This window comes from Carassius auratus, chromosome 18, assembly GCF_003368295.1.
Source record: "Carassius auratus strain Wakin chromosome 18, ASM336829v1, whole genome shotgun sequence".
Taxonomy (NCBI): Eukaryota; Metazoa; Chordata; class Actinopteri; order Cypriniformes; family Cyprinidae; genus Carassius; species Carassius auratus.
The window spans coordinates 4,136,597-4,159,012 of NC_039260.1; the positions used below are offsets into that span (position 1 = coordinate 4,136,597).

General features: G+C 37.5%; 1 protein-coding gene across 11 annotated transcripts in view; it reads right to left on the minus strand.

The window, feature by feature from the left end:
* Positions 1–22,416, minus strand: part of LOC113118187 (FERM domain-containing protein 4A-like) — a 133,558-nt gene that overhangs the window by 12,776 nt on the left and 98,366 nt on the right. For 8 of the 11 annotated variants that reach the window (XM_026287157.1, XM_026287158.1, XM_026287156.1 and 5 more), the window contains exons 3-14: positions 17,916–18,010; positions 16,763–16,855; positions 14,842–14,926; positions 13,617–13,673; positions 13,143–13,165; positions 12,119–12,202; positions 11,656–11,721; positions 11,075–11,132; positions 10,739–10,825; positions 3,782–3,858; positions 1,663–1,804; positions 1,205–1,346 (exon numbers count right to left, since the gene is read on the minus strand). In XM_026287157.1, coding sequence (XP_026142942.1) covers positions 1,205–1,346; positions 1,663–1,804; positions 3,782–3,858; positions 10,739–10,825; positions 11,075–11,132; positions 11,656–11,721; positions 12,119–12,202; positions 13,143–13,165; positions 13,617–13,673; positions 14,842–14,926; positions 16,763–16,855; positions 17,916–18,010 — 1,009 coding nt within the window. The remainder of the gene's footprint in view (positions 1–1,204; positions 1,347–1,662; positions 1,805–3,781; positions 3,859–10,738; positions 10,826–11,074; positions 11,133–11,655; positions 11,722–12,118; positions 12,203–13,142; positions 13,166–13,616; positions 13,674–14,841; positions 14,927–16,762; positions 16,856–17,915; positions 18,011–22,416) is intronic. The other 3 variants (XM_026287155.1, XM_026287150.1, XM_026287153.1) reach the window with 1 other exon arrangement.

The window sequence follows — 22,416 nt, forward strand, 5'->3', positions numbered from 1 at the left end:
TCTAAAGTACTTCCTTGCTTTCCTTATGAAGCAACATTCCTTGTCAGATGACATAACTGAGCCTTAACTCTACAGTCCTACTCTACAATTTCTGTCTATGAATAACCAAATTAATTCAGAAATAAAGTAAAATGGTTTGCAAACACTGGTTCATTTTCATGCTGTATAACCAAAGGAAACAACTGCAAAATATAGGGTCTGTCCAAGCCTCCACTATGATCTAATCTCTCATGTGTGGTCAGTGATTAAGAGGCTGAAGACACATGGCTCAGATGAAAGGGGAGATCATATGACTGACACCAGAGGAGTCCTGCTACAATGACATTTAATTCATGATACCTGACACCACGGCAGGAGTCCAAATTCAGCATCAAGACAAGCTATTCTCACTCTCACCTCGTAGAAAATTTACACACATGCCCAAACCCCAACACTCCCAGTGTATGACATCATCATTACCATGAGAACACTGGAGTCACACATATAATGGGACAGAGTGTTCGAAACCAAGTGTACACTACAAGACTGAAGTTTGTTGGCTTTGTTTTAAGTTATTTTACAACCAGCCACACATCACTGCCGACTTACCATTGACACTAGTTGCAGATGCAAAGCAAAATTTCTACAGATCCCTTAAAGGGAAATGGGAGGAAAATATGTATTTAATTGTTCTTGCATCCTCTTCACAAAAGCTCTGTGAGCAAAAACAAAGTATGCCAGGGAAATACAATAGCTTTGCCAAGAAAACTAACCAACAATAACAAAAAAAATATTAGAAACCATTTGCAAGAGAATGCAGTTTTTCTGCAGAACAATCATTTTGTGAGAGAACACAATGTTTTGCGAGTGAATGTAAAAAATTTAGGGGAATGCAATACTGTTGCAAATGCAGAATGAGAATGCAAATGTTTTGCACAAAATTTCTCGGGGGAATGTGGGTGAATGCAAAGTTTCTTGGGCCAACACAATATTGTTGCACAGTGAACGCAAAAGTATGAGAGCGAATGCAAAGTTTGTCAGGGAACACAATACTTTTGCAAAAAAAAATTTCCTCCAATGTCAAATTTTCCAATCTCCAAAAATTTCAAAATATGAACACTTTATATTCATGTGAGGATGTAATTTCTGGATGATAGCTGTAAACAGGAAGAAAGTGATCTTGTAATCGCACCTGTTTTGTGTGATTGTGTGTGCGAGTTCTGACCTGAGGACAGCAGGCTTCCGCTGCTGCCGCTGATGATTTTGCCTTTGCTGCCCATGTTGGCCAGTTTGGAGGTCTTGAGGGTTCCTGTTTCTGTCAGGTCTATGGCTATCTCATTCAGACTGCGTGCTGCGTGGATCTTACTCTGAGAGACAGAGACAGAGAGAGTGAATTTGCTTGCCAGCTGTCTCGAGTGTGTCAGAATTTTCCAAGAGAAGAACAAGTCTAACAGAAACAAAATCAAATCTTGAGGAAAATCAGAGACAGTTATGTGTGTATGTGTGTGTGTGTGTGTGTGTGTGTGTGTAAGTGTATGTGGCCCTGAGGATTGCAGAGAGACAGCTGTCTAGACGGTGAGACAGTTAGAGGTAGACCACAGAAACACAGGAAAATCGATGTAGTAATCAACCAGCTATCAACCAAACACACACACACTGATCCAAAAACAAACGCACACTCACCTTGCTCTGTTTGCGGTCCAGGTAAAACTGGTGTTGGCTGATGGCCATGGCCCAGATGGATTTGATGAGGGTGGGACAGGCGTACCAGGTGTGCACAGCGATGCCACTGTGACCAAACGTCCTCCGCGTTACCGACGCCCTACAGTTGGAGCAAACACAAAACGACTTTATATTCACTGAATTTTATGACATTGTCAGTGTAGAAACAGATGTCAAAATGTGTATTACTTATATTTTAACAGATGCACACCATCTTTGTGTTTGGCATTTCAATAAATACACAGTCAAAAAATGTTACTGCCTCTACACTGAAGGAACCACATCCAAAGACACATAAACACATCCAATAAACAGACCTGTGACCACGTTATGTTGCTTGGATAGTTACGCTAATGCTAAGGTAAAGCTTACTGATGCTTTTAAGATTTTATTTTGTGCAAATTTCAAAAACTCATCTACTGTGCTAGATACAATGTTTTGATTCACTGTAAATTTTCAAATATCTTCCAATCTCTACCATCCAAAAGTTCGGGGTCAGTAAGATGTTTGATGTTTTTGAAAGAAATCTCTTATGCTCACCTAGGCTGCATTTATGCGACCAAAAATACAGTAAAAACAGTAATATTGTGGAATACTGTTATTAGGATATAAAGTGACTGTTTCCTTATTTTATACATTTTAAAATGTAATTTATTCATTTGGAAGACAAAGCTGAATTTCCAGCATCATTACTACAGTCTTCATTCAAATTTTTTAACAACTGTGTATACTTAGATAATACAAAATACATAAAAATTCACACACACACACACACACACACACACACACACACCCTAAGGTGCATTTAAATTCTATTGTCATATATTTTATTAGTTACCACTATGATATATATTTATGTGGGAGAAATGAAATGTGAACTGGTGTTAGCACATAATACTCCCGACAGCTCTGCAATGTATCGGCTTAACATACCACACACAGCGCAGCCCACAAGCACACACACCATTACATTGTGGTCAAACCCAGCGCACGTGTGTGTCCTGTGATGGGCTTTATAAAATCCTCCAGGCCTCTCCACTAGAACAAAGATAAACAGCAGACCCTCATGTTCTGACTCTTATCAAAACTATGTTAGCACATGTGCGTATGTTGCATTGACTTTACCTGAATGACAGTGAACTTAACAAGAAGGAAAATACATCATAGTCCCTCATGCTGCAAAATAAACAGATTGTTTCATCTTCCTAAACTGTTTTGCTCTCTTTCATGTCTTATTTCCCCAGCCTCCAGCATTTCTGTGAACTCCCTCAGTGTTCTCCTCGTTTCTGGGCTGTCGTGGAGGTTGTTTGAACAGCGTGAATGAGGCGGTTTATCTGTCAGCGTCTGAGGCAGCGTGTGCTGCTGCTTTTGGCAGCTTCTGCTCTTCTAAAGAGACTAACCAGCCCTCGGCACATACTGATGATGTCATGAGGGCCTGATTAAACCCTGAACTCATCCTAATATTGACAGAGAGAATATCGGCACAAACTGAAGATCCGAAACAAATATAAGTTTTGACAAAACGAAAGAGAGAACTGAGATCAAACTCAAACAACATCTCAATCTCTACAAATAGACAGACAAAACGAGGAGACCATGTTTTTGTCCATTTGTTCCAGCCATACTTCTGCCCTCTTCTCCACAAGAAGTCAGAAAATGTAATCCAATAACAGATAGCTTAGCTTGTGGATGCAAAACAACTAGATGTAACTACGAACCAGTGAAAATGAAAAAATTTTCTCTTCAGGAACAAGAGGACACTAAAATGGGTTTTCCTGTCAAAGCCTGATATCTTTTCAAGATTAAACAAAACTAAGCTTGTATAACTGATGTGTAGATCTTAGATGACTTCTAAGTAATTCAAATTATTTTCACACTTTAATCCATAGAATAAAAAAGGACAATACATACACAGCTGAGATCTCTCAAATGTTTCATGAGATCAAACTGCTGCTGAGATGTTGTTAAAGTGGGGCCCATAACATGTACTGTCAGTGTAATTGACAGATTGTTTGTAAGCCTATACAGTTCATGACCTGTGAGTGTGAGTAAACACATGTAGGCTGTAAAATAGATTTACCTTCTCGGATCATGTACTTCCACTGAGAACTTCTTTTCCCTGAAGTACAGATTCTCCAACTGTCTCCATTGGAACACCTGCAGAGATGAGAGAACGTTTTTACAACATTCCCAAAACCTCAATCAAACATTCCAAAGTTGATGCTCCAACGACTGTAAACTCCTTCCAGATCAGAAAACTTCAGGAAAAGGCTCTAAAAGAAAATCCAGAAGTCAAGTCCGAGCCAAGATGTTTTACTTTTCTGTGCACTTTTCTGCTTATGGTGAGTGTGAGAGAGTAAAATCCTCCTTAAGCACAGGAGAACAATGAGTCCTCCTCTGTAAATGTGTAGAAAGAGAGATACTGTTTGGATCAAGAGCGATGAAGAGAGAGAGAGAGAGAGAGAGAGAGAGAGAGAGAGAGAGAGAGAGAGAGCAAGCAAGAGTGGGAGGAGACAGCCCCCTTCTGAACCTCTCTTCCCTCTGGGACACACACTTCCTGTGGGTGGGGTTTATGGAGAGTTTAGAGTGATGTGTTTTTGTGTGTGCTGTAGTAACCCCTCAAAATGCAGTGTTTTGTTAAACTATTTTCTTTTGTTAAAAACTTTTCCCCTCATTCACTCAAGAAACCTGGTTCTGGTTCTCATTATACACAATCACGCACACACACACGGCTGTCTGTGGTACAAGCATTGGACTCCTGGAGTCATCAGCAGCACAGACACAAAGAAAACTCAATAGAAATAGAGACTGGTGGAGAAACTGGCATGAATATATGAATGGTTTGGTTACAAAATGTGATAAACGTTATTTAAAATGGGGGAAAAAAGGGGAAGTTGTGGCCTAATGCTTAGAGAGTTGAAAGGTTGCAGGTTCAAGTCTCATCCTGGGAGGAATGAATGTACAGCGCTCTCTCCCACCTTCAATACCACGACTGAGGTGCCCTTGAGCAAGGCACTGAACCCCAACTGCTCCTAGGGTGACATAGCAAAAAATGGCTGCCCACTATGCTGCGTGTGTGTGAACTTCGGATGGGAAAAATGCAGAGCATTAATTCTGAGTGGTTGTTAACCTGTGGTGGTTTCTGCAGTGGTGAAGAAATGTAAAAATGTGTATTAATACAATTAGTATTGACCAAGTTCAACAACTTACTTTGTTGTATATTTTCAACAGTTTCAATATAAAAAATGTTTATATTGATTCAATGGATTTATTGTATTTTGGGGAAAAAATAATCAGTTTTTAAAATAAATCTTTGAAAATCTAAATCTGGATTTTAATTATGTTAAAGATGCTATGTGAAAGCTTGAAACAGAAAATATTGGTTTTCATCTTGCCACTTTCTTGGTATAGAAAACAAACTTACTCAAATTAAACAAAATGGATTTCTAGTGTTTTGGAACCAAACTCTTCATATACTGTACATTTGCTGAAACTGTTATTTTCATTTAATAACAAAAAGAGCCTATACTATCTTTCCAAGGTATATAAGAGGTATATACAATATAAACTATCAATTACGTCCAAAATTGTTAACAGTCATTAAATGTACTTTGTATATAAGCATTCCTTAGCAAAGACCTTGATGTAAGAGAAAAATAAAAAAATAAAGGAAAAGAGAAATGAAAAAATGATTGAAGAGAGTGGAGAGAGAAGGGGAGGGGGCTGGCTTGAAGAGCTCAAGAATTTTAATAGCCTGGGAAAACAATGGACAGATGAAGGAAGAGGGGAGGGAAGGAACATAGTTAGACACACACACATACAAACACAAAACTATTTCACATATATCACTAGGATTGGGAATTAAGAACCGTTTCTTATTCAGAACTGACTAATTTTTTTTTAAATATACTGGTATCACATGACTTGCACAGCATTCGTTTCCGGTAACGGTCCTTTAACATCTTCAGCATTCCACTGATGCGGATAACATACTGCATTAAAAGAGTCTTTCTGCATGTCTACTAAATCTACAATTTTAGATAAGATGAGATTACAATATGAATCGCATGATTTGATGAATTGCAAAATAAATCACTGAAATGAGAGAGAAAGACAAGTTGATGCACAATAATACATAAAGAATCACAAGAATACAGAACTACAGTGTGTAAACAAATGACTCTTTCTTTGGTATAATGATACATATAACTAAAATAAAACATACAGGAATGAAAGTAGAAGAAATAAAATTAATAAACAACTTTAAAATATCTTACCAATAATAATATTATTTGGCTCAATATATTGTTCCTCAGAAGTACTGAATGAATCATTAATTAAATTCAAATTTATTTATAAACACTTTCAAAACCACAGCATATACCAAAGTGCTGTACTAATATTAAAAGACTAATTAATATAAAACAGAGGGACATTAAGTCATTTAATGAAATGGAAGCAGAATAGTTAAATTTCTTATGTTTTCTGTCCCAAAAAGTAATAGATACAGTGCAACTGAACAGCACAGATTTTGATGGCGTGAATGTTTCTTGGTGTTTATGAGAGGCTTTGATGGTCTCAAGGCACCAAGAACAAACTTGACCCTTAACACTTTCAAAACAACTTTCATTATGGAGATACAAATCTCTCTCTCCTTAACAGAGGGAGAGGAAAAAGAAAGCGAGGGAGGCTACTATGTTCCATGACATCTAAACACTCTGTAGCATGGTGTAGTTATAAGAGCCAATGAGGCATGGAGTATTTACCACACCAGAGTATTTTGGGCACAGTGAGGTGAACTCACTGGGGACTTCAGCTATTGTTCTGGATTGAAACAATTTTGGCTGAAAGTGTGTGTGATTTTGGGCCATGCAGTCACGAGAGGCTGTAAGAGAGAAAAGGCATTTTTAAATGGGGCCCATGTGCCCAGTGATGTGCTGAATCCTGGTTAGTTCCAGCACATATTTCACTGACAGCTGAACCGTGTTCTAGTCCTCATGTTGTTTGGTTATTTAGATCTGTGGAAACAGGGTTAAATCTTGTTCTGGACTTCAAAGGATTTTAATGAAGGCTCACAGCCATGGTGATGGGGTCCAGAGATTGGCTATGCCTGTGTCTGAAAACCCCACCTCTGTTCTTATGCAGTCGATTCCAATAAAGTTTAGCATGCAGTTCAACTAAAAGCATGCAAGCACAACACATACACAAATGTTGAGTGAAAGTCTATTTTTATTTAGATGATCCCATTGTCCTTTTTTTAGTTGTCATTAAAATATTTACACTACCGTTCAAAAGTTTGATAGGAGTATGACTCAATTATTTTCACTTTATCAACAATTATCTTAACTTTTCACTTTTTGAATTTTAGTCAGTGTGTAGTGTGTATGTTTGGGCATAAAAAAAGATCCACGAAGTTACAAATCTCAAAGTCCACTCCAAACGGTGATAATTTGTTTTTACAAAAAACCTACAACAACTACAATGAACGGCTCATTTGGACTACAGTGTTGTTTTTGGGGGTTTTGTGATGTCACAAAGCGTCCCATTAGAATAACACCTTAAATTAATCCCACCTATGGAAATATGAATGGCTGGGGGGTGGGTTGGGATGAAGTCATGGTTAGAACACTTGGTTGAGTGCATCAGACAAGATGACGACGAAGAAGTGCTTCTGTAGCGTCAAGTTTCTGCAAGTTATTAGTCATGCACCTGAATAATTATGTATGTAAATATGCATGTTACAATTATGAAAACGTTTTTATAAATTGTTGACAATACAATACTGGACAATGAAGAATTTACACTTCAATTATGAGACTATAGTGGTTCTCATATATTGATTTATTTGTGGTGCCTGCCACAAATAGATTTTTCTTTGCCTTTGTTGAATAAACATTAAACATAGATTATAATGGGTTCTACTGTATATCCACTAGGATCCGGTGTAGACACGCAGTTAGGAAATGTGTTGTGACCAATATAAACACAAGCACTGACTGAGTGGCTGCGATCAGCATGCAGAGATCCACAGATTAGACTGCTGTTAAAAATGAACCATCCATTCATCATATCATCATGCAAAACTAAGAATTAGAATCATTGTAATGTGACGATCAAATGTAGGTGTGATGTGTGGAGGGCCGTTAATTTATTTGAAGTAACGGACTCGGGTGACATTTGAGCTCATCCGCACATCTCTACCTTGAATGGAGTCGCCAGTAGCAAAACAATGGAGCACGCTCGGCCAAACAAACTAAGTAATAACACAATTTAGAAGCAATTAATCTGCGTTATATGTTGTGTAAAAATAAAAATCATATCGGTGGCATATTTGCAGATACAGTCTCATAACGGCCGATAATACTGGCAAAACGATATATTGGTCGGGCTCTAAAATAAATAAATAAAATCTTTCAGTGCATAATGGGATTGCCTAATCTTCCAATAATACATGGAATGCTCCATTTGCTTTTGACCGAAATGAGCATAATTTGTTTTCTGTCATTTTAAACCTTTTTAAATTTACTTTTAATTGAGACAATAATGCCTTATAATCTTGCCTTTATAGACAGTTAATCAGGTTTTAGAAGAGCTAACCACTTATTAAAACATATTCCTATCTAGAGTTCAAGCATAAAAATGTCAACATAAGGGAAATTCGATTTTAAGGAGTCTCAGTGTAAATGTAATTTCGTCACTATGACTATTCATTGCAGCTGCTTTTATTATAATGCACAACGCCCACAGCAGTCTGTCTGTACATAGAATAATACAACAAACCCCCACCCCTTTCTCTAACAAAGACAAGTACAGAGTACAGGAAGACTGTGTGTGTGGCATGGTATTTACTTAGCCGGAGCTATAAGCGAGCGCTTATGAGAAAAGACAGGGTATTGGAAAGGTCAAAGGTCACTAGCAGCAGACAGGATAAAAACAATCACTGATGACTCAAAGGCTGCAATCCCATGATTCATAGCTATAACGTCACATCTGGCTAGAATGGTAGCTATACATTTTTTTTAGATTGGCTATGCTGTTTTTATGTTTTACAAGGCAAGAATCTTTCAGTTAGCAGAGCTAATGAGTTGATCCAAACCAATCAGAAACAGCAGCACACATGCCAGTTTTTGGGGAGTGGTCCCGCATTCGTCAGACACACTAATGTTTCCAGTATGTTTTGTGTTGTCAGGGCGACAGTAATCCTGCGGGTGTCTGCTGCTGGGTTTCCTGTTGTGGGTTTTGGAGTCAGCGAGGCTGCGGAGGGAGTTTAGGTAGAGGACAATAGCTCCTGAGAAACACATGCACCCCAATTCATGATGAAACCACAACTGTACTCGTCACACCTCTGTGAAACTTTACACACACACCTTGGCACAAATGCTCTGTGGTTTCTCATTAGGAGAGGGTTTAAATTAGTTTGAAACTCATTAAGCAAACCCAACCATTAACTCACCGAGTCTGCAACTTTTAGTGTCTGGCATATTTAACAGTATATCCCACAGTCTCTCACACACACTGCATACAGATGGAGAACAGCCACAACCCATTAGCGCATGTGAGCTTATCATCAAAACATTAAAATGTGCATATGTGATGAAGGCAAACTGTGTAATGAGAACATTAGTGGCAATGGCCCATCTGAAATACAGATCAGTGGAAAGTTGCAGCCTGGCATTTGAACGCAGGGCTAGACGTCTGATTGTTCTTTGTGATTAAAATAATAGTTCACACAAGACTGAACATATTGTCATCCTTTACTCACTCCTATGCCATTTCTTATTACCATTACATTTTCCCCCTCTATACAATAAAAGTCCAATGTTGTTGCACTGTATCAATAAAAATAGTTAAAACTTTTTTTAAACTAAATTATTTTGCACTCTGCAACAGAAAAAGAAGTATTACAGGTTTAGATCATCAAGGTGAGAAAATGATGACGTTCATTTTTGGTTGAACTATCCATTTAAATTGTCATCCAGGTTTAGGTGGATTTGTACGTACAGCTATAATTTTGTTTAGTTTGCATATGTGGCATATTTGCAGACGCGTCTGTTCTTCTCGATGGTTTCTCTTCCCTCCATTCTGAGCTGCTCTTTGCTGCGTCATTTCATTTCAACTCTCGTTTTCTGTAACAGATCCTTCTCTGTAAATAGGCCTGAGTTTGGCTTTTTCGCTTGGCTGGATGTTCTTCTTTGAACACTATTTTTAGCTTGTGGTTTTGGGAAATGTTTTTCTGTTCCTCACCACAGGCTGAGGTTTTTGCCTGTCCTTTGGAGAGAACTTAAACACGGGTATGTGCTGTGAGAATGGAAAACCAAAGCCAGCAGGACACACACCTGAAGTCATTCCGACAGCAAGCTTTTTTTCTGACTGAGACAGATTTGTAGCGTTTCAGTTAACTGGTGTCACTGATCATCTGTCTGGAAGTTTGAGAGTCTCTGTCTAAAGTTACAAAAAAACGCTATGGGGTCAGACTGCCAGAGGTCATGACCTATCTGAGGTCACCACACCCAAGCGTCAGACGGTCAGACTTCTCTTGGCTGACGTCATGAGGTTAAGAAAAGGTGACCAGGTGATGAACAGATATTCATACACATGCACAAACACAGCTCAAGCTAAGTTTCAAAATACAGCACAAGGAAAACTGCTTACATCCACTAGATTTTCTGCTAAGCAGAGAGTTTTAAAGGAGACGTGGGATTTGTTTCTCTCCCTTGTTAAGAAAAAAGAGGCTTTCTTAAAAAGCACTGTCATAAGCTACATTTTAAGAAGTCGAAAAAGTATAATTTATCCATTTTATCGCATGACAAGTAAGTCTGACCACTCAGAAAAGTAATGACACACCTCTTCTCAACAAGTGGAATGATTTAAGGTCTCGTTTCACTTGTTCCACTTGTGAGGGATGAATTTTTCCAAACACTACTAATTAACATCAGGGAGGTAAAACTACTATGGGATGACCTAAGATGAAGAGATGTGAAGAAAGGACAAAAAGAAGTCAAACTGTAGTAAGTCCACAGAGGAAAGACAGTCTTACCTTTCTTGGTTTGACTTTGTCCTGGTAGTCATATTGAAAAATGCCTTTATAACTCAAACCCAGCCACCACGGGATACCCTGCTTATCCTGAGAGAGAGCAAGAGTGAAAAAAACATTTAAAAGAGCGTTAATCTGCGCACATACACATGCCGATAAACAGAGAAGTGTCAGCTCATGTTTGATGAAGGCACGATTATCTTAAACACACTGAATCTTAAGCATCCTTTAACACTTAAGTCAACCACTGATACTATAGGTCGTGAGAATGTGTGTGTGTGTGTGTGTGTGGACTGACGGCTGTGATTATAAATTTTCCCTCCAAGCACACTGACCCACCTTAACAGCATAATAATGCACTCCATATGTGGGTAACGACTCCACTATACTCATATAGCTGTGAGAGAAAAGAAAGAAGAAATCATTGAGAGTATGTTATGGATGTCACATATGCAGACAATTTATAATAGCAGTGAACATATGGGAGTGGATCTCGGAAGTAGGATGCATGCAAAAGTGCATCTGGATACTTTAGACATACTTTAGACACGCATAAAAAACATATATTGTGTTCAAAATTAAAAGTATAGTTCACTCATAACCTGTTGCCTTTCTTTTGTGGAACACCATAAATAACAAACAAAACAAATAAAAGTCAAAAACATCATATCTGATTGGTTCTTGCACGCCATGTGACCATATGTGATGTTTAAGGACTCCACTGATTCATAATATGGACAAAAAAACAGCAAAAATATCTCATGTTTTCTTTTGACTTTTCCACAGACGTTGTTTTTGGAATTACATGAGGGTGACCAAATAATGACATTTCATTTTTGGGTTAAAATAAAATGCATTTGGACACTTTTTGTGCATCAGATTTAAAGGAACATTTTGGTCAAGATAATATTCTTTCTTACTTGACGATAGCCTGGCCTCTGGACTGTCCACTTAGCTTCTTATAATGCTCAATGACCCGGTCCTCACTGCAACATAACACACACAGATTAGCGGCGACATGTGACAATGGTCATGAGATGACAGCCTATTTCAATTCCGCAGGAACACGAAACAGACAAGAGGGAAAGCTTACAGATGTACAGAGACGCAGCCAATGAAATACAACACCATGAAGGAGATAAGTTCATACTTAGAACAGGAAGTACACCGGCCTGCTCAATATGAGTGTGTGAGTGAGAGTGTCTAAGACGGCAGCATCTGTGAAACACTTCATTCGCATCAAATAGAATTCGGGGAAAATTAGGTTAGAGAATTATTCTTGGGAATCCTTTCCCATGGTGCTCAGAGAACACAGAGCAGATACATCTCGTTAATACCTCTATTATCAGCTGACAGCTGTGTGTATAAGTGTGTGTGTCTCACCAGTATGCGAGTGAAGGGTGCTCTTTCAGTGCTTGCGTAGGCAGTGCTGGCAGTTTCTTCAGATCAGCCCTAGTAGCATCATTACTGTAAAAATAACAAAACACTCAGTAATAGAAGCAGCTAACAGAGCAAAGTCAATCAGAATAGAAGAATAGAGACAGAAGACACAGAAAGGGAAATTAATTAAAAGAAAATATTTTAATTATTATTGTTATTGTAATAATTGCAACTGTAATAATAATTGTGCAAATGATAATAATTTTCATATTTTTAAAACTAAAAATTATTTTGCATTTGCAACCAGTTTGCATAAAGATGGCAGTCTGACTTACGACAGTCTAAACCAAGACGGAATTGTTAAAATCACAACTGATGTTGCTTCCAGTTCATTGCTGAAATGAATGAACAGTACAGGATATATTATCCCTCAGAATGTGCTCAGGTTGTATAATGCACATTTTGGCAAAGTCAGTGACAATCAGGGCATTCCACATACACAATTTTCACACTATATATAAAACGCATACTGCAAAAATTTGGGCAGTATGGTAGTGTGCCATTCCAAACACCGAGCAATGGAGAGGTTAAGAGGAAGTGTAAGAGGTAGAGGAAATTGAGTCGAAGAAAATGGAGTGACAGAATAAAGCTGGAAGGATGCACATGTGACAGATTTGTAGCTGAGATACTGTGTGTAGAAAGTGTTTGTATAAGTGTGTGTGAGAGATGGAGAGAGCCAGGGGTTAGTGTGTGTAATTTAACACTGTTTATCCTCTGCATTCCATTTCCTCCCCTCTGTCTCCTTTTCCCAGGGTTCACACCCCCATTTCTCTCTCTCTCTCTCTCTCTCTCTCTCTCCATCTCTCTTGAATCATGTGCATGTGCTTATGTGGGAAGGAGAGTTTGATATACACCACAAATTGGATCTGCTTTCACTCTGCAGTGACACACCGATAGAGACTTTGATAGTGTATGAGTGTAAAAGAGGTCACTGGAAGGTGATTCGTTCATTTAAACAGCCTCTTACCTCGTGAAGTCTCCTTTAGCTTCCTGTGGGAGAAAAAAAAGAAATATTTTAGTATCACTAATGAGTGTTTGATGGTAGACCAGACCGCTTGGAAAGATCGTATCCTCTGATACACAGAACGGTGCATCTGTGTCTCAGTAGGGGATGTAGTCGAAGCCATCTGGACTGAATCCTCCAAAAGGTCAATCACACACAACATACCTGATACTACACCTGGATCACACATACACAGAGTCATAAAGGAAAACCATATTTCTCCAAACTACTTCCCTTGCATGGAGAACTTATCAGTACAAAGGAAACATGCTGTTTTATATTTAAAATAAAGCACCCTGTCAGGCTGAAATACTGTAGTGACCTGAATATGACTCTATAACACTTAAACAATTGTATTTAAGACTTTTTTGAGAGCTTTATGAAAGTTCATTGCACGGTTTATGAAGGTACATGATAAACAGTCTGACGTGATCTTACCTGTAAGATATAAGAGGCCAATTCAAACACCACCTCGCTGTCCACCTCTATGAGTTCCTGAAGACAGACAGAGAGAAAGAGACCCTTAAGTTCAGGATCACAGCAGACAGGACATCTCCATTAATCTGTCTCTTATCTTATCTCTCTCTCTTTTAATGACCTGATCTGCTGACTTATCACTGAAGGGTCTATCTAAATCACTTCAGCTATTTCCTGTGTAATCAATAGCAGGACAAAGCCACATATACCCAGGTGGGTAGGGTTTTTTGAAGTGTAGGGGGTCTTAATTACTTCAATGACCAAGTCAAACGGAGTGATTCGTTACCTTTGCTGAACACAAGAATTTCAGGAATGTCACACACAGAGTAGTGGCATGTATTAGAAAGCTGACTCTAGAATAAAGTGTATGCAATGAGCTCATGGTAGGAATCTGTGGTATGTGACCAGTGACACAAACAAATTCACAAATAAAGAATGTTTTTGGAAGAATTGAGCACTTATTTTTTTAAACTAACCAAAAAAACTTGCGATTATTTAATTCTATTTTTATTAAATTTATTATATTTACAAGCACTACCATATAAAAGTTTGGGGTTCAAAAGATTGCATTTATTGAATCAAAAATATAATGATACTGTGAAGTGTTCTTTTAATTTAAAATAACAGGTTTCTATTTAAATATTTTTTGAAATGCAATTTATTCCTGTGATGCGAAGCTGAATTTCTAGCAGCCATTAATCCAGTCCTTCAGAAATCATTCTAATACGTTGCTGCTCAAGCAACATTTCCTATTACTATCAATATTGAAAACTTGTGCTGCTTATATTTTTCTGTAAACCATTTTTTAAGTAGGTTCAGCATTTATTGGAAATTGAAATCTTTGTTAACAATGTCTTTATGGTTTACTTTTGATCAGTTCAATTCATTATTGGTGAATAAAAGATTTTTTTATTACCTTAGCGAACCCAAACTTTTTAATAACAATGTATATATGTATAATAAATGTAATGTATCTTAATATGTGCTAGTGAAGAGCTTGGTACTTTCCACATTCTTACAATACCATAAGTCAATCAGCGTTGCCATGATGTCATTTTCCAGAGAAATCTATAACATTGCATTTATGGCTAAGGTGCTCCATTGACACAGATGGAAGTAACAAATCAATGTAAAGGGGCATTAGTTGATACTGCCCTCTAGTGAAAGAACAGTGACAACAGTGTACCTTATAGATGCAGGACTTTGCATTGAGGAAGAACAGCTCTATTGTGGCATTGTCCTTAAGGTAAGAGATACTTTCTATGTAGAACCTGTAGAAGAGAAAATAATATGTACATCAAAATATGGATGAAGTTTAAAAACATTACAGTTACATATACAGAATACACAAATCACATATTAAGATTGTTTAATTAATTGTTTGGTTGTTTAGTTGTGAATGTGATCCAAAATTGTTCAGTATGAGCAACCAATTCTGATTCCTCCTTAGCGGGTTAATTCAGACCGTTTGAATGAACTCACTGAATGAAACAATGTATTCTATACACAAACCCAAAGACCGATCACTAGAGGGCATCATAAACACTGCTATATCCTCTTGCTGTCTCCATCCCTCTTGAAACCCACAAAAAGAAAACAATTTCCACAGTTCAAGCTTCATTTAGCTTTCAGATTAAAGTTAGCGGGAACTACAAACACAAACAAACATCAAAATCAGCATAAATAAACATGCGCTCTCAGCATGACGTTTCATTTGAGCTGATGCTGTGACATTCACACATGGACTGTTACACAGACATACACATGCATAGATATACGTATTGATGCAAACTGATAATATGACCTTGAACAAACACTGAACTTAAAATAAACCCTATGACACATGATACATGAAGACACATGCTTTGAATCCATGGCTGACTGTTTAAAGGAGCGAGAGGAATGAGAGAGACAACAAGCGAGTGAAAGTGAGAGATTAAAGTGATTAAAACTATATTGACAGCTGGTTTAATTTGAGATGTGAGTGAGAAAGAGTCTTACACGCATCAAAGACTTTAGCTCACTCCAATCAATAGCCCAATCACGAGAAGAAAGGACAACACGCATACACACTGATGAGCACAGGACATCATGCATGCATTAAAACTGGGCCTCCTCTCAAATTTAAACGGCACTGACATGCAATATCTCAAGCAAAAGACATACATTACAAACATACTGTTAGAGCGAAATGCATGCGTGCATATAAGTGTTTGTGTCTGCGTGACCCAGAAAAGCAAAGTAATGCAAGAGGAATAGACTGAACGAGAGAAAAGCAATTCAAGTGTGTCCCTACAAATGGGTGAAATGCTGGGCTATTTTAATGTTGAGCTTGACAACAATAAACCAGCATCCACCCACAGCGAGCGTGGTGATGTATGACTGTGTGCTGATTGCGCCTTACACAGTCAAATACCACGAGGAAGCACACAAATGTGCCCACTTTAACTCTCTCAAACACATGGAGACATACAAACACACAAGAGCAATAAATATACTTGCTGCTCTTTGTATTAGTCATACATCGAAGCAGATGCAATTTAAAAAATCTAAACTAATCAACCCACCCAGCAGATATCTGCTCATGCTCTGAAATTCAAACAGTCTGATTAACACTGCTGTTGTAATGGTGCTCAAATTGCTGGGGGTGTTGACAGGAATGGGGGATTCTGATTGGACGTGTTTCTGGTAACTGCCAGTAAACTGTGGTTTACTGACCCTGCTAATTTGAAACAATAAACTAACAAATACACAAATCCCCCGACACAAAAACACTCTGGTCGAAGTGTTGATGCTAATTCATTCTGGAGGTGTTAAGTGTTTTATTTTTTAATATTCAACTGGGATTTCTTGAAGTAATATGAATGTTTCTCTTTTATTCTCTCTGTTGATAAACATATTATACATTTTTTATATTATATATTTGTATTCGTAATAAATAAAATAAATATATATGATATACGTAACTTTTTAAAATGTAATATGTGTAGTTTATTATATATTTATATTATTCATGTTATTAATAATAAATAAAATGATAAGTATGTGCATCCATATAAAGTATATTTATAGTGGTTTTGTTATGCTTCTGCTGCAGCTGTACTTACCGAACACAGAAGTAAAGCACAATGGGTCCAGACTTCTTAGGAAACTCATGTTCCAGAACACGCCGATCTAACTGCAACCAGCTGAAATGACCCCTGAAACACAGCCCAAGAGAAATGACTGATAGCATCTGTAACAACCGGAAATGTCTTGCAACATCTTACAATGTCTCATTCATAGTGCCACATAACGTCATAAAACATCATGCGAAAAATCAGCCACAAGAGGGCTGTTTTATGTTCGAGATGTCATTGCATGTGCGTTTTTATGCACAATTTAGCCAGTGATGACAAAAACAAAAGCACTCAGGAAACTATTGTATTGGTATTCCGTTGCACAGATATATAACCTTTAACAGGTAATTATAAATCCAAAAGAAGATTCTACTCAGTACACTATATTATCTACTTATATATTTTCTAAAAAAAGTAATATATTAATAAATCATATTAATATTTATATATACACACACAGAATGTAATGAATTACATAAGTATTTATAAAATGTATTAACATATTATTTAGATTTTTTAAAGAACATTTTAAAATTATAGTGCTCTGAGTGGATCAATATTAATAGAGATGGTTGTAACACTGACAAGCAACAACCCAGTGTGTTTTAAATTGTGTTTGTATAGGGAAATGATTGTGCCTCTTTAACTAACCATGTGTGCTTGTTTCTGACAGAAATGCATTTGGCCATTTGCATGTTGTCCTTGGCGAATGCAAACTGTCAACCCCTTGTTGGAAAGCATGTACAGTAGGGCGGATCAAAGGTCACCAGACAACATTTCAAAATCTTTGGGAACCACAAATAACATTCCCCCAAGCACACCAGCAGTGAGAACAGACGGAATGCTTCTCTTGATTGAGTGTGAGTGTGTGTGTGGGTGGGTGCTTTAAAGAAATCATGTGAAGATACAACTAACAAATGTCACACAGTGGTAGGTCACACTGTGTAGGCTGAATGAAGAGCTGGTTGTCGCAGAAAGTGAAGAGAGGAGAAACAGTCAATCATTTCCCTGTGGAATAATCACAGAATTTTCACTCATCTAGTCCTGACACAGTCAGGGAGCTGAGCTGTTCATGATTACACCTTTTCTCGTAGGTTAGGGGCAGATGTTATATTTAATAGGATGTCTTGGGTATACGTACGTCTCATCTACATAAGAGATTCCAAAATATTCCTTCTCCTTCAGGTTGAAATGGGATGCCACCAGGTCTAGAAGATCCTTTGCCATGAGCTTGGGCTGAGAAAGACAGGGAAAAAAACAGCTTTCATCACAAACAAGATCTTTTGGTTTAGAAAGTACACACTACACACACACAACAAAAACACCCAGATACACACACACACACAAACACACAAGTTCAGTGAGTTGGCAGGCTGTGAGCATTGTATTCTGATGAGTATTGATGCACTGCAGTGACTCTGCAATTTCAAGCCGACTCTGTCCGTCTGCAGTCTGTGTGTGCTGCATCTCATACAGAGCTTGATATGCTGCACAAACAGTCTCTGAAATATGCTCATACAACTGAGATATTTCCTTTTAAGAAGGATGGATCATTATTTTTAATAATACAAAGACATACAGAGTTTTTGACTAAACAGCACTGACATACACCCAGGACAATCTGCAAAACACACACCAGTTGTCACACTGTCTCTGCTTCTGCAAGCTCGGGGCTTTCCCTGTGTGTGCAAGTGAGTGTAAAGTGTGTTAGAGCCAGTGTGTGGTAAACCATGGGTGTGTCACTGGCTTTGAGCATATCACTGAAATCACTGGTGTCCTGGGACATCTTTGTACAGCTTACATACCTACCAATACATCCACACACAACCATTAAAAGGTTTATCTGTATTTATTTGTGGACACTTATTATTTACAAAATTATATGATAATTAAGTACAGAATGAAAGCACTGAAATTATCAAAAATCTATTTTTTACATTTAAACAAGATGTGGACTTAATATACACATGCATTGTGTACATGAGCCTGCATTCAAAACACTTTAATTATGGTTTGGGTTTCAACACAGACCATTTTGAATTAAGAACACACATAAATACAGACACAAACACCCACATGCATACAGCAACAGCACTCTTTATAAGAGAGCCAACCCACCCACACTCCCTAAAAATAGCACAGCAAAACCTGGAGCAAAAGTACAACCACTGCCACAACCTCTGCTTAAGAAAGGAAAGAACATGTGGCAGATTATAGCCAGCAGAATTACAAAATCCTCAATATTTAAGTTGTATATTATCACATTTTAAATTATAATGTACATCTTCTAGATAAAGGTTTGACTAAGATAGTTCTTAATAGTTTCAAAACCTAGTGAGCTGCTTGCCCAGATAGCACTTCATTTAGAGTTACTGGAGCATAAGAGCACAACAGTAAGCACAAAATTGTGCTGCCTAAAAAGATAACTTATTAAAATGCAGAAATATAAACAAAATAGTTAAATGTAAGTAACAGAGGACTATTTTCACCAATATAAATGTGTGGCATTTATTTGTATTAATCATTAGTGTAGCAATTCCCAAACTTTTTTGTCAGCTAAGCACCATTTGATTTTAATTTTAATTATTAGCAACACATTTGCATTATCATTGTTCTTTGATCATGGAAAAGTATCACATGACATACAGATAAAAAAATACAATGTATTTATTTTGTTGTTTTGTGTTTACTTGAACTATTTTTATTTGAATGCATTCATTTTAATTGCATTTTAATTACATTTTTTATTTTCTTTTTTTAGCTAATTATTAGCTTTTCATTAGCTCACAAACCCTTTGCAGTATCTGTTTGATTTTCCCAGGGGTTCCTGAACCCAAGTTTGGAAAACCCTGCATTAGAATTCTCAGCTAAACATCATTTGTTAATGCTAAACTCTATTGGAATCTGCATTCTTCCATCTTGACCATCTCAAATCATCTATTACAGTGAGGATGTCCCCTTAGACGATAGTTGCCTATATAAGGTGCAGAAAATTAAGCAACCAACTTGGTTTTGGGACAGAGCTGTTGTGTCAGAAGCAAAGCATCATCATACTGCTTTAAAAAACCTCAATGTCCACTGAGACTCTCTGATGATGCCTTGTTTTAGGCATTCTTTTATGGCACTAACATCGTGGTTAATCACAGATGAAACAGTATTTTGTGAGACTGTTCAACTCTTCAGGTGATATCTGTAACTATGTACCACATCAATCAATTGGCACATTTAATCTCATCATTCCAAGCAACGTGGTGTGAAACAGCTTGCTTCCTCAATTAGCCAAAGCAAGTGTGTAAGTGTGTGTCTGCGGTAAGAAGAGGAAGCAGCTTTAATATGACCGCAATCTTCAATCTGGACCCATTTGTGGTTGGTGTATGTGTGTGTTTGTGCAGTTGAGAAAATCAAGAGGGCTAAAACTCAAACCATGTTCATTTTCCTAAAGAATGGCATTTTATTTTATCTCTTTCTGCCTCATTCTCTCTGTTTAGCCTCCAGACTTGATTATGACAGTTACTGATATAATAACGTGTTAAGAGTCTCTGAAATGTGGAGATAAGAAAGATCAAGCATTATTAATATCCTGTTAGTGTGCATTGAGGGCCATCAATATGAGCGCTATATGGTTTTAAGAGATTTAATGTGGGATGGCTATCATCTCTCTGCCAATACACTTACACTCTCTGCCACTTACACTTACATTTCCACATGGAATAGCATGTGATAGCACGTGTGGCTAAGAGGAAGAATATCCGGACTGTTGTGATTTAATATCATTAAACAGTGGGAGTCTGATCAGGACGGAAGAGCGATGACAAGAACACACGCCGTCAGGTCTCATCAGGTCTAGATCACAGAGATGAGAGATGCGAGTCTGCTTTCATCACACGGAATGACTAGGTAGGGTTTTTGTTCAGGATTTATGCTGTTAAAACATGTTGCTCTGATCATGCCTGCAGACTAGATAGTGTCTTTCCCTAAAGCTGCCTGTACACTAAAATAACAGAATTCAAATTTGAAGATGTAATTATATACACAGATGTTTTTATGTTTACATTTTTACACCGAGCCAGTGTAAATACATCTATGAAGGAAGTGCAATCTAGCAATGGGTCTGTTCCAAAATGAAGTGAGCTGCCTTGTTGCCTGTTGTCTACACAGCCAGTTACCTTCAGATATTGCAGGTATAACTCTACAAGTGGCTGATTTGAAATGTCCTACATGTGCATCACATAACATAAAATACACAGCACACACAAATAGTGCGTAAAATAATACATTTTCAAATAGCTTGAACAATTTTAAAAAAATTTTTGTTGTTAAATAATTCTCAAATTTTAGCTAACATTTCCTCAATTCCATCTGCCATCTTGGATTTCCTTTTTCACTAAGCTTGTCGCAATACATTCTGTAATTGCTTTGATGGAAATTTGACCAAAAAAGTTGTCTAAGCAATATCTAGTGGGTGTAAAACTCAGACCCTTCTTCAAGAGAATGACCAAATATGCTCTGGTCAAACTCTTGTCAGACAGTGTAAATTATAGCTGAGAGGAAAGACTGAGCTAGGACACAAGAGAACCACCAACTAACAGCACCTGCTTTGACTCACCATGGAAAATGACGAAAACACGCTAAACGCACATCACTCACTAAATTACAGCCTGCTGTGGAGAGACAGGTGGGAGATGCTAACAAGTAGGTAGACAGCTGAAAAACTGAGCAAAATTATACAACTTGGGAAAAAGTCTGAACATTATGAATCAAAGTCATGTCAAAACTGACAGCAGAAAATTAAAAAGGAAACCTGTACCTCCACTAAAGCTAACACAAACTAGATGTTTTCTACTGCAGTGTATGCAAATACACTCACAAATAATGACAAGGCAACAATGTTCAGTCTCTAATGGGACTATAAAATCATTCACCAAAATACTGTCAGTTGCACAGTGTAAGATCATCCATGATAACCTTCAAAATGGAACACTGCCTCTAATGAGGCGAGAAAGAAGTGAGGAGGAAGAGGAAGCAGATAAATGAGGCTACAGAAAGAGCCAACAGAGACCCATCAGTACAACCAAACTAGACAATGATTTCACAGCTGCATATGTAAGATATTTCACATCTTAAAGGCGGTTCACATTGGAATTGAAGGTTGTAAACTTATTTATTTGAAAACTAACTTTTAATTGTAAAATACTATCTCCTCCAGTTTCTCCAAAACATCTAATCTTAAAATTTGTATTTAGGTTTCCTACAAAAGAAATTAAGGCTATTCAAAACTGCCACAATAAAAGTTTCCTCCATTTACATTTTAATGAGAAGTTAGTTATCCCTTTTGGTCTAATGTCTTTTCACCAAACAAATTATGCATGTCTCCGAATGAAAAATTCAACATATAAGTCTGATTATATGATCTTTCACATGCACATGAATGGAAGTGAGTAGAACATAAAATCAAGTATAACAGTAACTTTTAACGCACAGAAGATCCTGTAGCATTGCCCTGTTACAGTATTGTTCAAAATAATAGCAGTACAATTTGACTAACCAGAATAATCAAGGTTTTTAGTATATTTTTTATTGCTACATGGCAAACAAGTTACCAGTAGGTTCAGTAGATTGTCAGAAAACAAACAAGACCCAGC